The sequence below is a fragment of the Crassostrea angulata genome, chromosome 6 (genome assembly GCF_025612915.1).
Source record: "Crassostrea angulata isolate pt1a10 chromosome 6, ASM2561291v2, whole genome shotgun sequence".
NCBI lineage: Eukaryota > Metazoa > Mollusca > Bivalvia > Ostreida > Ostreidae > Magallana > Magallana angulata.
The window spans coordinates 57,354,549-57,370,075 of NC_069116.1; the positions used below are offsets into that span (position 1 = coordinate 57,354,549).

At 33.3% G+C, this 15,527-nt stretch overlaps 2 protein-coding genes across 2 annotated transcripts; both read left to right on the forward strand.

Annotated features, from left to right (window-relative positions):
- The first annotated feature begins 2,881 nt into the window (after nucleotides 1–2,881).
- LOC128186832 (uncharacterized) lies at nucleotides 2,882–5,553 on the forward strand. The gene is made up of 5 exons (XM_052856761.1): nucleotides 2,882–3,000; nucleotides 3,268–3,514; nucleotides 3,766–3,818; nucleotides 4,017–4,470; nucleotides 4,722–5,553. The coding sequence occupies exons 1-5, from the start codon at nucleotides 2,989–2,991 to the stop codon at nucleotides 5,408–5,410; spliced, it is 1,455 nt and encodes a 484-aa protein (XP_052712721.1). The 5' UTR covers nucleotides 2,882–2,988; the 3' UTR covers nucleotides 5,411–5,553.
- Nucleotides 5,554–10,083: 4,530 nt separating this feature from the next.
- LOC128186836 (phytanoyl-CoA hydroxylase-interacting protein-like) lies at nucleotides 10,084–15,492 on the forward strand. The gene is made up of 5 exons (XM_052856765.1): nucleotides 10,084–10,155; nucleotides 12,148–12,442; nucleotides 12,536–12,582; nucleotides 13,126–13,405; nucleotides 13,508–15,492. The coding sequence occupies exons 1-5, from the start codon at nucleotides 10,153–10,155 to the stop codon at nucleotides 14,182–14,184; spliced, it is 1,302 nt and encodes a 433-aa protein (XP_052712725.1). The 5' UTR covers nucleotides 10,084–10,152; the 3' UTR covers nucleotides 14,185–15,492.
- The last annotated feature ends 35 nt before the right edge of the window (nucleotides 15,493–15,527 follow it).

A 15,527-nucleotide genomic window follows, 5' to 3' on the forward strand; every position in this document is an offset into this window, starting at 1 on the left:
TGAATATGAATTATAATTCTGTTACTTTCTGTAAACTGCAGCAGTAAAAATTACAATAGTGTAAAGACTATTTCATAAATAATAAAAAAATATACTAAAAAACTTTAATCTACAAGGGGGTCATTATTCTACAGGGGTCACTTTTCTTCATGTGGAGTGTGCTCATTTTTATGGAAATGACACTTATTCTTCAGGCAAAGGGGTCATTTTTCTACGTAGAATAATGACCGGGGGGTCATTTTTCTGCGTAGAAAAATGACCGGGGGTCATTATTTTACGTCGAAAAATGACCCCCGGTCATTATTCTACGGGGGTCATTATTCTTCATTACACCGGATGATTATCCTTGTGCAAAAATTGCATTTATTGCACCTGCTCAAGATGCGTTTCGTACAATTCCACATAAATCAAACAAAAGCTTAGATGTTTGTCAATGCCTAGTGAGTATACATAACCACTTTTGTTTTAAGTTTATCTCACGTGGAAGGTAAGATATTTACATATTGAAATAAACAATCCATGGGAAAATAACAATTTCTAAGATAAATATAATTTTTTCAGGGTGATTAAAAGATTTTGTATAAACTTCTGAACATTCTACCGGAATTTTATGAATTTATAGGATAAAAGTGTTTCCAAGTGAGATAAAATTCAGAAATGTAGTTTTTCTATAGGACATTATATTTGCCTACCGGATATTTGAATCCACCGGGAGTATTTTAATTCGGTAGGAAATTCTGAGTATGTTTTAATATTGTATTTCCTAAGGGAAAATAAAATCATAAAAACATATTATTTATAAACGTAAATATCTTACCTGGAGGTGAGTAAAGCAACAGTAAACTTCTTCTAAGGGTCTCTATCAATTGACAGTTTTTGGAACATGCACCTAGGATTGGTCCACAAAATGCAAGCTTGGCATTGCCATAATTATTTTACACATTGTTATGCCCATCTATAACAATTATAAAACAATTTTTAAGGATTAATATGTATTTGAGATTATATAATGCGTTAGCAACAGTTTCATCATCACTAGCAAAACATATGATTATTTTAAAAGAAAAGTAAAATGCATTCCAGTTAATGATTATAATGACATTAATAACAAAGCAAGATTAACATTTGACTGAATTGAGTCTACTGTCTCCAGTTTTAAACTAAATCATTTTTAAACATAATTATGTATATATTGTCACCCAGTAAACTTTACTATTGTAAAGTTTTTATTTAGTAACTCCTTTTTAAAAATATTAACATGAAGTTTCATAAAACTTTATGTATTATTAAAATCTAAGCTTAGTTGATAAATTGTGAGCGTAATAATCGTCCAGGTCCAGGCATAACTAACACATTTGAGATTGAACTTTTGTTTTATAAACATATGACACTGTATTTAAGGTCAAAATCTAGTAAATGATTCCAGATTGTCTTTTTGGTGCTAGAACCATTATGACGTCATAATTGATTTGATGAATCTGTTCCCGTATTTCACGGCTTTAAAAGAATTATGTAGAAAATAAAACAATATTTTGACATTCTATATTAAATCGGAAAAAATAATCCCGGTACCTATATTCAATTTGACATCATTTTAATGAGGATGGCAAGAGCTTGTTTTATGTCGTATTTGGAGAGACTGTAGGCATTCTGGATATATTTCATTAGTCAAAAATGGATAAAACTCCAAGATTTGTTACTTTTATTCTTAATATTTCATAGAAAATGGTTGTTTAAAACATGATTTTTCATTGTGTTTACCAAAAATTTAAGCCCCGGTACATCCTATAAAACAAAGATATTGTAATGAAGCATCATTAAAAGAATTTATATCTTGAATTTCATAAACCTGTAGGCATCTTTCATTTAATAGATCTTGACCTTAAAGCACACTCTTTTCTCTCCTGACACAAAGGGGTTCAAATTAAATGTTTCGACTGACCATGCTTGTACGAAAGAATTAAAGATAGGATTTTGTGCTTTTAAAACTAAATTCCGTTTTTTTTTTCATTTATAGGCTAAAATACTGATGCATGAAATTGAAGTTCGCAGTAGCGCAAGTGAGAAAATCGACGTGCCTGTAAAGTTCGATGAGCACAAGGTCAAAGAATGTGCTAGCTAGCCGTGATAATGTTGACACACAAATCCTTAAGTCTGAAGTTAGCTGTCCTTTTTGATACACAAGGGCATACCAGAGGGCGCTTGTTTTTAATTCCAATGACCCCAGCTACAAATGAATTGTGCTAATTTTTATAAATAAATTTTTCCTTTTCTTGCATTCAGGCCAGGTAGGGCAAGAAATTGCAATTTAGATATTTTGATTACTTTAAGTGTTTCGTAGGAACAGGCAATGCGTTCTTAATGACACACCCTTTCATGGGGAACGCTGAAAAGGATGTAATCACATATTTTATGCTTTAGTCCTTTCAAACTCGTTTGTCATGATACCAAACTCAGACAAAATAAAAAAACTTTTAACATTTTCACAGCAACCCATTCACTCTATTTGTCTATATCTTGAAATTTTTTAGCTTGTATTTGAAGGACATCGATTTTATGTCAAATGCACGATGTTTTATCAATATTGTCGACAACGCAATTTTGGCCAATACCGAGCAGACATTGTGTTAGTATCATATTAGCATAATTATTAAATTTGCATTTGCAGCGTACCATATATATCCTGTGGACATTTTTGATATCGCAATGTTGACCAACATCGAGTCGACATTGTGTCAACATCGTACCTCTGATATCCTGTTTACATCGTCGATATTGTCGATATGGCTAGGTTGATCGACATCGAGTCGATATCGTGTATACATTGCATTTCACATATTGAAATAAAATACAGAATGAACATGTTAACCTTTGTCACTGATGTGACAAACCTAGTAAACGCGCTCTTGCTGCGCATGCGTTTGTACCGTGGACCAGGAAATGCATTCGATCTTACGCAATATACGTATTTATATGTCAATAGTTTAAATGGCGAGCAAGGTAAGACATACTTCTAAACATTTTTAAGATAAAGGATTCCTTGCTATATTAAACATCTTTACTGTGTGTTGTCTACTTTAAACTTGTCTGTATAAATATTTGTTTATTAAGTTACATATTTATCAGCGAATCAATTTTTTAACTTTCTTGAATGTTTAAAGATAAAAAGACTCGATATGGGACCTTGGAGATCTAACCGATAAGGTTGATGGATAATAGATATATAAGATAGATTTTATTAGTCATCGTCGCTTTTATCAATTTCAGATCTACAACCAGGAAGTTATTTTTCAGTCAGGACTCACAACGAAAGTGGTTACTGTTACACTCGAAAGATGCCTGACTCCTGTGTGGATACCTTTATTAATTACAGAGAGGAAGGCACAAACAGCTCTGCTGCACCTGTATCTCAGTACTGGGGTCGAGGGTTCGACTCCCATCACTTTGACTGTGCCTCTGTTCGTCGGTCTGTCATCTGACGTCACGGACTACACATGTGAAACATTATTTCAAGGTTAAATCATTGCTCTTACCATAAAATACAATTATACCATAAAACTGCGAATTTTAAAGTGTACAGCAGTCTGTCAAAAGTATGAATTTTATCGCCCTAAGTCAGTTCACGGTTGCAATTTACGAGAAAAGAAAACGAAATTAAATGTATAAAAGTGAAAAGTTTATATTTTATGTTTATCAGTGACAAAGATATATATAGGTAGATGATTTTATTCCAAATATTAAATAAGAATTCAATGAATGTTTTAGATGGCAGAGATGAACAAGAAAGTGTTAATAATATAAAGAAAAATTCAAATGTGGTGAGAACTCATTTTGATAAATAATGATTTGTTGTTTTGACAATGCAAGGGGATATCGAAAGCGAATTTATTAAAATAAATAAGTTTACTAAAATCATTTACATGTATTTCAAAAAATGAAAGTTTAAAAATAAATCTTAAAAAAAAAATTGAAAGAGGAATACTGTGCCTGAAATTTTGGTAATTTTTTGACTTCAGGGAACCTTTTCTGTAGATGTATCTCATCATCCCCCTTCTACATACACTGTGAAAGACCTGTACTCGGGTGTTTTCGACAATGAACCCTCGAGGCCATTCAGTCAAATCAGTCAGACCAGAAGTGTAGCATTAGAGGACCCGACGTTTTTCATTCAAAGGGGTCTGCGGAAGTTGTGTCTCTCTGCTACAAAGACATCTAGTGGACTCATACATGCTCCACTGGAAAGTGAATTCAATAAAGCTGGCAGGAAATTTCTACCGCATATATGTCTTGTTTTTCTAAAAGATACCGAAACAGGAATTATTTCTCTATTTTCAACCATGGATTCTGAATTGACTATCCCTTTTCAACTTCGGCCTGTGTGTGATTATGAATTGCTGGTAATAAGAGGATATGAGCCAAAGAGATGCTTGTTTATTATTAATGCTGTGGCTTTTTGTTCATTTAAATCATGTAAGTTACTTAAACTAAACACCATATAAAAACACTTTTAAAATTTTATTTATTCGAATTTTGGATTAATTTTTAAAAGAGGTCATGACACAAGTTTTATTTTGACATTTATTTATTCTGGAAAAATATGATTTCAACAATTCTTTCCCCTTATCGCTTTATACAAAGCTCTTGTATTGTTCATATCTATTCAAACAGCTGCGCGATCGATTTATTTGATTCTTTCTAACGTTTGTTTTGCTATTTTGTAGACATGACACAGAATGAACTGTATTTGCTGTATGGAAAAGCCTGTACCCATTCATTATCTCCCGGACCAGGGCCACCCTATGACTTTTACCCTGTCACGCACCTATATCGTAGTAAACCAATTCTACATTTCCTAAACATATTTAACAACACTGGCGGTATCATGTACAAATACATCAAGAATTTTGGAGGAGACCCAGCATCAACACTGAACAGGAAGCTTCACGGCCTGTTCTTCAGTGCTAGTGTGGACCCCCTCACTGGCCAGCCCCCGGCTGTATCTTACTACGGGGACCAGAGAATCCACATCCCCGTCGGTTTTATGATTAACCAAAGCACGAATTTGTATTTCGCAGACTTTTATTGTCATTACGTCAACCATCACGTGACATTAGTTATTACATTGAAAGGAAGCGAAGCTGACGCATTTTGTCTACCAAGACTCCTGGCCTTAAACCCTGCGTATAACGAGTTTCTGTACCGCCGTCCACATGAACAACATGCCATGGTGAATACTAAAGTCACAGTGGAAGTGTTTTATACTGAAAGCATTGATATAGTCGAATTTTTACGGTCAAAACTAGCATATTTAAGTTCAGTAAAACAATCAGGTAATGCTGCATTAAAAACAGTTATTGGTCTTCCGAAAAGAAAAGATTGTAAAATTTGCAATATTAAGGAGCCTTCATGAATTTTTTGTTTTATTCATTGATATTTTTTAAAGTAAAAATAGTATCTGCTCTCAGAAATGCTATGTTTTCTTGCATAAAAGATTTTCGGATGTATTATATTGCGATATTTATTTCAGATGTTTATAAAACCATTCGTTTTAAATTTAATTATCGTATCTTTTTTAGCTCACCTGAGCCAAAGGCTCAAGTGAGCTTTTCTGATCACAATTTGTCCGTTGTCTGTCGTCGTTGGCGTTGTCGTTGTCGTCGTCGTTGTAAACTTTTCACATTTTCATCTTCTTCTCAAGAACCACTGGGCAGATTTCAACCAAATTTGGCACAAAGCACCACTAGGTAAAGGGGATTCAAATTTGTTCAAATGAAGGGCCACGCCCTTTTTAAAGGGGAGATAATTGAGAATTATTGAAAATTTGTTGGTATTTTTCAAAAATCTTCTTCTCAAAAACTATTAGGCCGGTAAAGCTTAAACGTGTGTGGAGGCATCATCAGGTAGTGTAAATTCAAGTTTGTTCAAATCATGGTCCCCGGGGGTAGGGTGGGGCCACAATTGGGGGATCAATTTTTGCATAGGAATATATAGAGAAAATCTTTAAAAATTTTCTTCTCAAAAACTATCGGGCCAGAAAGATTCAAATTAAAATGGGAGCATCCTCATGTAGTGTAGATTCAAGTTTGTTCAAATCATGGTCCCCGGGGGTAGGGTTGGGCCACAATTGGGGGATCAAGTTTTACAAAGGAATATATAGAGAAAATCTTTTTAAAAATTTCTTTTAAAAACTATTAGGCCAGAAAAGCTCAAATTAAAATGGAAGCATCCTCAGGAAGTGTTGAATCAAGTTTGTTCAAATCATGGTCCCCGGGGGTAGGGTGGGGCCTTAATTGGGGGATCAAGTTTTACATAGGAATATATAGAGAAAATCTTTAAAAATTTTCTTTTCAAAAACTATTAGGCCAGAAAAGCTCAAATTTGATTGAAAGCATCCTCATGTAGTGTAGATACAAGTTTGTTCAAATCATGGTCCCCGGGGGTAGGGTGGGGCCACAATTGGGGGATCAAGTTTTACATAGGAATATATAGAGAAAATCTTTAAAAATCTTCTTCTCAAAACCTATTCGGCCGGTAAAGCTTAAACTTGTGTGGAGGCATCATCAGGTAGTGTAGATTCAAGTTTGTTCAAATCATGGTCCCCGGGGGTAGGGTGGGGCCACAATTGGGGGATCAAGTTTTACATAGGAATATATAGAGAAAATCTTTAAAAATTTTCTTTTCAAAAACTATTAGGCCAGAAAAGCTCAAATTTGATTGGAAGCATCCTCATGTAGTGTAGATTCAAGTTTGTTCAAATCATGGTCCCCGGGGGTAGGGTGGGGCCACAATTGGGGGATCAAGTTTTATATAGGAATATATAGAGAAAATCTTTTTAAAAATTTCTTTTAAAAACTATTAGGCCAGAAAAGCTCAAATTAAATGGAAGCATCCTCAGAAAGTGTTGAATCAAGTTTGTTCAAATCATGGTCCCCGGGGGTAGGGTGGGGCCTTAATTGGGGGATCAAGTTTTACATAGGAATATATAGAGAAAATCTTTAAAAATTTTCTTCTCAAAAACTATTAGGCCAGGACAGCTCAAATTAAAATGGAAGCATCCTCAGGAAGTGTTGAATCAAGTTTGTTCAAATCATGGTCCCCGGGGGTAGGGTTGGGCCACAATTGTGGGATCAAGTTTTACAATCCTTAAAAATATTCTGGGAAAGTTTTCGGTCCAAAACTCAGTACTTAGTGTGAAAGCACAGGTTATGAGATTAAAGGTAGATTTAAGTTTGATGAAACCATGATTCCCTAGAGAATAGTGGGGCCACGAAATGGGGAGGGGGGGGTTATAGGAATAGAGAAAAATCTTCTTACAGGTACAACAACAAAAGGGGCTTTACTAAAAAATAAGAGGTGGATAAAAATTGGCAGATTTTCAAATTTTTTTTAGCAAGATCTACTGTACTCAGTTGTCAAGATATTTTGATACTGTAATGCTAATTTGATCAGAATTAAGGCAATTGTTGCTCAGGTGAGCGATGTGGCCCCTGGGCCTCTTGTTAATATTGTAGCTTAGTTGCGACACCTCGCACGTAACATATTTTTGAAAAAAATTTTGCATTTCACTTCATCAGAGTCAATAAATCAAAACATACCTGAACTTTATTTATTTAACAACAATTGATAAGCAAGTTCTACAACTTATATTAATATCTCTCGTTGGCACGGATGTTAGGGCGAGGGGTCATTGGGGTGGGAAGAAGCCGGAGTACCCGGAGAGAACCCACGTGTCCAAGCGGGCGACATCGAAACAATGACATATTTGTGCACATGTGAATTACAGCATTTAGAAAACAGACATTTTTTTTTTACTAATATGCAACTACTAGTATATAGTACATATGTCATACATATAATGAATTTTCCACAAGGATAATCATTTACAGTTCTGAAAGCCCAGTGGGGTTTTTCAACAATCATAAATTTATTAACTTTAAATGATATGAAAAAAATACATACTATATATTGTTTTTTAAGATAATGATTTTCACTTCCTTACAGTGTTAATGCATTCGAGTCTAAGTTCGCACTGTATAAGTGGCATGGGAAACTTTTACCTTATATGGTAAAAAAATAATTTAATGTACAATTTCTCTTAAAATGATTTTTTTGGTACAAAATCGTAACATTGATATATCGGCGAATTTCCATGATAAAGTATTCTAATGTTTGTTTGTAACCCAATCCTCAACCTGAACATATTTAAAGTCTAAACTTTCTCAGGGACCAAATTTGAATTAACCATACTACTTTGATCAATTTTATCAATGTTCAAATTCATTGTTTATTCCACAATACCTAGAAGTGCAAACATTTGGCAAACATTATATCAAAGCAGTACATAGGGTTTTTCTTTTGCATTAAAGCCATATTATACATTTCAAAAATTACATTATCTCAGATATTTCATTTTAATTTGAAATGCCAAATCAAAGGTTTTCAAAACCAAGAAATTCCTTAATATTTTACTTTTTAGAACCTGTCATAATATGATCATTACACTATATTTTAAATAACAGTACGTATTATTTGTAATCCTTCATAGTTAATGAAATAAAAAAACAAATAGAATTGTTTCTGTTTTGGCTAAATGAAGTGCAATCTGTTATCAAATGGACATGGTCACGATTGTAGTCAAATAATATATTTTTCGATTTTATTACTTACAATGCTTCAGTAAGGCATTTTTAATAGGCAACCAAATTTGAGTGTCATTCGTTTAGTTATAAGCGAGTTACAGAACTAACAATTCTTCGCTATGTTTTGTTTACATGTTGAATGTTGAAATTAAAATTCCAGTTTTCAACCTAAAATTAATCTTTAAAACGTTATGAACTGTTTATTTATGCTTTAAAAATATGAGGATAGAAAAATCAGCTTGAATAATATTTTTTAACTGGTATGTTGAACAAGTAAACAAACACAGGGCACGAGCTTTGTTTAAATGCCATAGAATTGTGAGCCCTGTATCTCGCTTACAACTCAAAGAATGACTCTCAAATTTCATTTTAACATTAGAAATGCATTCCTAAAGCATTGTATATAATGAAAACAGAAAACTAAAACTGGATCGAATTCGTGACCATGCCCCTTTAAGAAAATTGTCTTCTTTTTCTGCAACAATAAAAGATTATTAATTAGAATAAAGAAAGGGCCGACATTATTCCAATATGGAAAAGTGTGATATATTACATAAACATTTGATGAAACATTGTTGAACTTGTCACTGGGTAGATAACACCACATGTCTGGTTTATCATACAATATTGCATGGTAAACGGTGTCAAAAGCCTTTTGTAAATCGAACTTTCCATATGCCTGTGAAAGGTACTTAAGATTTATTGCTTATAATTGAATCTAACGTATTTCAAAAGTAATTAAACATAGCAAATGTACACTTAATAAGTGATATTATTGAAATTTTATCATGCTATTGTTATTCTTTCCTTTTTTGTATTTCTACACCTATCTTTGTGTATTTTATGACATTTAATGTTACTGTATTTCTATCTGCTTAGAACTTACATATAAGTATAAAATATTAATGTGGATGTGTATTTACAAGTATTTGAGAATAAAACTATTTTAACACTTAACTTTACATGTATGATTTAAACTTTCGATTTTCGCTGAAGAAAGTAGTAAGAAGAAATGAGACAAAACTGATTTCTGACCAGTTTCATAAAATTTGTAAATAGTTCAGTAAATCTTTTTAAAAAGTCTGTATCTCTAGATGAAGAAATAAATATAAATGTATTGAAAGGTTCATTTTTAGCATAGTTTTTTCATGTTATCACATGACTGATTCTTATCAATTTTTCTGTTATGTTCAATTGTAAAGAGTAGTACTAATTGTAATGACGTTATTGGTGGGGATGTGAAGCTAAGTTAATGTGGATGAATCGCTACTATAAAACATCAGTCTTGCTAAAGTCAAACATTAACTCACAGAACCATGATTATTAAAAATAGAAGCCAGTGTTTTCACCTAATTCGTCGATGTAAACACTCGGGGGTTAATGGCTGTGACAATCCAGACAAACTTGCATGTGCATACTTGTAGTTACGAATATATTGCTGCGCTTTAAACCAAGGCGTTCTAGCTTTAACTACCCGAGCAGTTCACTTCAATAGATCGATCTGTCCGATATCATGGTAAGTTCTGTTTTCAGTATTTCATGTGAATGGATAGCTTATAAAAGATAATACTGCTTATTTCGATGAATTTTAATAAAACGCTTTTGAGTAAAATAAAAAACGAGGGTTCACTATAAACTACAAACCTTCGCGAAATTAAAATGATAAACATTGTTACATTCAAACCAGTATTTAGAGTTTCAAAAAGTAATTGATTTTCAACGACCAAGATTTAAAGAGTTAGCCTATTCAAAATTAAAATTCCAATCGTTTTGCAATAAGAGATGACTTCAGACTTTGGTGTGGGGGACGAAGTTGTTATCAACTTTGGTTTGATCAAGACGCAAAGTTTCTGAAAAACAAACTAATTAATAAACTGTTACATTTTGTAGATGTTACCTGGTGCTTAAGACATTTGTTATCATAAGCATAAAAATGCGGTGTAACGAAGGTGTTTGACACATTATGCCGGATGATTATCCCTGTGCAAAGATTGCATTTTTTGCACCTGCTCTAGATGCGTTTCGTACAATTCCAAATAAATCAAACAAAAGCCTAGGTGTTTGTCAATGCCTAGAGAGTACCGGTATATATAACCACTTTTGTTTTAAGTTTATCTCACGTGGCAGGTGAGATATTTACGTATGGAAATAAATATCCCATGGGAAAATAACAATTTCTAAGAGAAGTATAATTTTTCAGGGTGATTAAAAAATTCTGTATAAACTTCAAAACATTCTACCGGAATTATATGAACTTATAGGATATAAGCGTTTCCAAGTGGGATAAAATGCAGACAGGTAGTTTTTCTAAAGGACATTATATTTGCCTACCGAATATTTGACTCCATCGGGGGTATTTTAATTCGGTAGGAGATTCTGAGTATGTTTTAATATTGTATTTCCTAAGGAAAAATAAAATCATAAAAACATATTATTTATAAACGTAAATATCTTACTTGGAGGTGAGTAAAGCAACAGTAAACTTCTTCTAAGGTTCTCTATGAATTGACATTTTTTGGAACATGCACCTAGGATTGGTCCACAAAATGCAAGCTTGGCATTGCCATTATTATTTTACACATTGTTTCGCCCATCTTTAACAATCATAAAAAGATTTATTAAGATCATATAAACAGTTTCATCATCACTAGCAAAAATATGATTAATTTAAAAGAAAAGTAAAATGCATTCCAGTTAATGATTATAATGACATTAATAACAGAGCAAGATTAACATTTGACTGATTTGAGTCTACTGTATCCAGCCTTAAACTATATCATTTTTAAACATAATTATGTATAATTTAATTCTGGTTGTAACGCGGCATTTGATTGGATAGAAAAATTTAGTTAAATTTGTATAACCTGGTTTGCACGTCACAAGACACGTCACAATGCACCAACGTACTAATTCACTTGGCGTTACATTTGAATTTTGAACAGATTTATATCATTTTTAAAAGTAAAACGGACTCAGTTTGTACAGCAAATTCCAGAAAATTAAATTATAAGGAATGAACTCAATATCTACCCAAGTTATACTCGTATAACCTGGGTTGGAGCAATTTACGCTTTTTTTATAATCCGCTTCGCGGATTATAAAGCGTAAATTGCCCCAACCCAGGTTATACGAGTATAACTTGGGTAGACATTGAGTTCATTTCTTAAATATATTGTCACCCAGTAAACTAAAATATTGTAAAGTTTTTATTTAGTAACTCCTTTTTAAAGATATTAACATGAAGTTTCAGAAAACTTTATGTATCATTAAAATCTAAGCTTAGTTGATAAATTGTGAGCGAAATAATCGTCGATGGTCCAGGCATAACTGAAACGTTTGAGATTGAACTTTTGTTTTATAAACACATGACACAGTATTGAAAGCACATTCTTTTCTCTCCTGACACAAAGGGTTCAAATTAAATGTTTTGACTGACCATGCTTGTACGAAAGAATTAAAGATGGGATTTTGTTCTTTTAAAACTAAATTCCATTTTTTTCATTTATAGACAAAAATACTGATTCATAAAATTGAAGTTCGCAGTAGTGCAAGTGAGAAAATCGACGTGCCTGTAAAGTTTGATGAGCACAAGGTCAAAGAATGTGCTAGCTCCGTGATAATGTTGGCACACAAATCCTCAAGTCTGAAGTTAGCTGTCCTTTTGGACACAAGGGCACACCAGAGGGCGCTTGTTGTGATTCTTGGAAATCGGGGAACATCCCGGAAAGTTAGCGACTTTTACATGGAGATCTACGGCATAAACAGTAACGGCAAGGTTGTGATATACGATACCAAATCTTTAGGTAATTTTGATATATATCACATTTTTCAAATTGTTCACGAATTGAAAAGAGCTAGACTGTAAAAAGTAAAGATTTCATCGGTTCTATTTACAGCAGATTCCGATCAGCAAAATGAGGGCACGGATTCTAGGCAGAATACGGTTAGTAATCAGAAAAAAAGTATCTCAGTATTGTACATTAATATAGCCATCTCTCGATTTTTTTTTTGAGTAAACATCAGATATAAGAAAATGGGAGAGAGCTGCATTATTGCAGCTAATAATAGTCCAATATTTGACTACGAATACTGAAAAAACCCCAAACATCACTCTTCTTGTTAAAAAAATATTAAATCTTAAGCAATTAAAATTTTTACATTGTTCATTCTTAGTGTATAAAGGTCACGATATGGGTTAAATAATTCCGGTATTATGTCACGCTTATTACTTGAAAACTAACATTGAAAATTTCAAAAATATTAAAAATTATGTTTAAGCTCAAAATTTGACCATGCCCATATAACAGAGGATTGTCTGTTGGTCATTGATCAGAACTGGGAAATCTCCAAATTTAAACCGAGAGCATTCAGTAAAATATTCATATATTTTCTACTTTTGTAGCGAGTTTGACTTTATAATATTTAATCATTCAACAGAGACAGTTGAATATACACTGTACACCAGATAATTCAAATTGATTTACAGAACTTGCAGCCTCAACTGACCCGCAAACACATTTCACAAGCAAGATACGAAGTCAGACTGCCAATATTGACCAGACAACCATGTTACAAATTTATATGCCTGAAGGAGGTTTCCACCGACGAAAAACATCTCTTCCAGTGTGCGAACGGCACTACTAGGTATACAGTCCCTTTTCCACTAAAGCCAGCCAAAGAGTATGAAATAAACGTATTTTGTGGAAGCTGCGATGGTCCTGGTAGATACACTCTTGATGCTTATCCACCCTTAAAATTCCAAGCAGGTATATGACGATGTATATACAAGTACATGTGGATTATGTTTTGTTTTATATGTTTTATATGCAATGCATGCATTAAAATGATTATGTTTGATGTTGTTTTAGCCATGGACAAGAGTCAGCTGAGGTTGTTGTATAAACGAGCGATTGAATTTTGCAATGATCGATCTCTACACCGCCGCATCCATTTCTTGTTCAGGAACAAACCACATCAGTACTTCGATAAAATTCGTTCTCAGAATGGTGGAATAATGACCAAATACATGAAAAATGACGGCGGGGACCAGGCCTCGCCGCTGAACAGGGCCATCCAGGGCCTTTTCTTCAGCGCTTTTCTCAAAACGACTCCAAATAGACGCACGGTTGTGCCCCCGTGCTCCCCTTTTGGAAACCAAAGATTGCACGTGGAAGCGTCATTTTTTCTTAACCAAAGCAACAATTTGTATTTTGCAGACTTTTTCTGTCATTATACGAATCACCGTATAACTCTTGTAGTTACCAAAGCAAACAGTTATTCGGATAAATTTTGCAGCGAAAATTTGATTCCCTTAAAGAGCAGGGGAAATCCTTTCCTCTACTACAATATGTGGCAAAATGGCTTTTTTACAAACTTGGCAGTAAACATTGAAGTATTTTACACAGAAAACATTGATATTGGTGAACTGCTATCAGACAAAGCTGCATACTTTACGTTTTGTTATTCAAAGGGTTATTCTAGAAAAAAGTCTTTCATTGGACAAAGAAAAAATAAAAGCTGTAGCGTTTGTAACCTGAATCTATAAAGAAAGTGAGCGCACAAGATTGTAAGTTTGCAGGAATCCTCGACACGAATCAATTGTGATTTAAATGTCTATAACCTCGAAAGGCTATGTACAGGCTTCAACAAAAATATATTATGTTGAGAGTCGAAGTACATGTCTATTCCGGTTATTAAAAAACTCACAAGCTTTCAAAAAATGGCAATGAGAGCTAAACCGATAACTAGTTGGAAATGTTAATGCAAACATATTTTAATGATGTTATATTGTGTATATCCTAAAAAAGCTAGTAAAAAGAAAAGAAAATAGTGTTCATTCAGCAGATCTATAAATCAATAACAACAAATCAAAATATACCGGCATATCATAATTCAACATCATGTTATAATAACAAACATTTAAAACAAAAAAGTTTAATTTTTTTTAAAAAGACCACCAGTCGGATTTGAACCCAAAACACTGAATGTTTGTATTCACTAATCCAGGACGAAACCACTGAGCCATGCGAGACTTGTCAATATGCTCTATAAAGTTCTGTTTGAAACAACATTGTCATATCAATGGACTTTGTTTTTTACCCTTCAAAAAATAATTTGAAAAAGTACATAATTAGTCATCTCTGGGTCATCTCTCCATCTTTTTTTTAAAAACCGACATTTTTAATGTTGAAATATGTTACCTTTACACGTTTCAAATTTGTGGAGAGAAGATCCAGAGACAACAAAAGCATTTAAAAACAGTTGTAAATAAGTAGGATTTTGCATGAATTGCATCGTGTTGCTATATTTAGACCCATATTATAAAACCTTTTGCATTTCAACTATTTTTCCACTCATTCCACATCCAACAGAAACCAAATAACGGTTATAATTCGAAAAATATTCAAAATTAATTGATAAAATTTTAACTCTCCTTGTGCGCCCAGATTCCTGCCGAATGTTCATTTTAAGCGCCCACTTTCTTTGTTAAAATATTTAGATGTTTTGTAAATCATTTACAAAATAAAGCTATACATTTAGAAGCAATGTGATCCGTCGAATAATCGTTAAATTGAACACTAAATTATGAACGAGTCTTTGGAATGGGTAGTAACACCAAATTATTATGATGCGAAATCAATGCGCCAACTGTGTGTAGTGACCGTAACGGGTAGCCTATTTATTACGACATGTCATTCAGTGAAGAATTGTATAAATTAAAAATCATTGTAGATAACGACTCGTCACTGTGTGACCTGCCAACACCTGTGAGTTAATGTAAGATGTGCACCTGAAACCATTCAGAACAGCAATTGAATGTTGTTATATTTAATTATAACAAGAATTATTTCATTAAATGAACACCCCCCCCTCCACCCTCCTATCATA

Excerpts from the sequence above, each read along its gene's own strand:
- LOC128186832 (XM_052856761.1), top strand. Across the intron at positions 3,819-4,016 it reads TAAAGAAAAATTCAAATGTG|GGAACCTTTTCTGTAGATGT; the intron begins GTGAGAACTCAT and ends TTTTGACTTCAG. Across the intron at positions 4,471-4,721 it reads TTTTTGTTCATTTAAATCAT|ACATGACACAGAATGAACTG; the intron begins GTAAGTTACTTA and ends GCTATTTTGTAG.
- LOC128186836 (XM_052856765.1), top strand. Across the intron at positions 12,583-13,125 it reads CGGATTCTAGGCAGAATACG|AACTTGCAGCCTCAACTGAC; the intron begins GTTAGTAATCAG and ends ATTGATTTACAG. Across the intron at positions 13,406-13,507 it reads ACCCTTAAAATTCCAAGCAG|CCATGGACAAGAGTCAGCTG; the intron begins GTATATGACGAT and ends ATGTTGTTTTAG.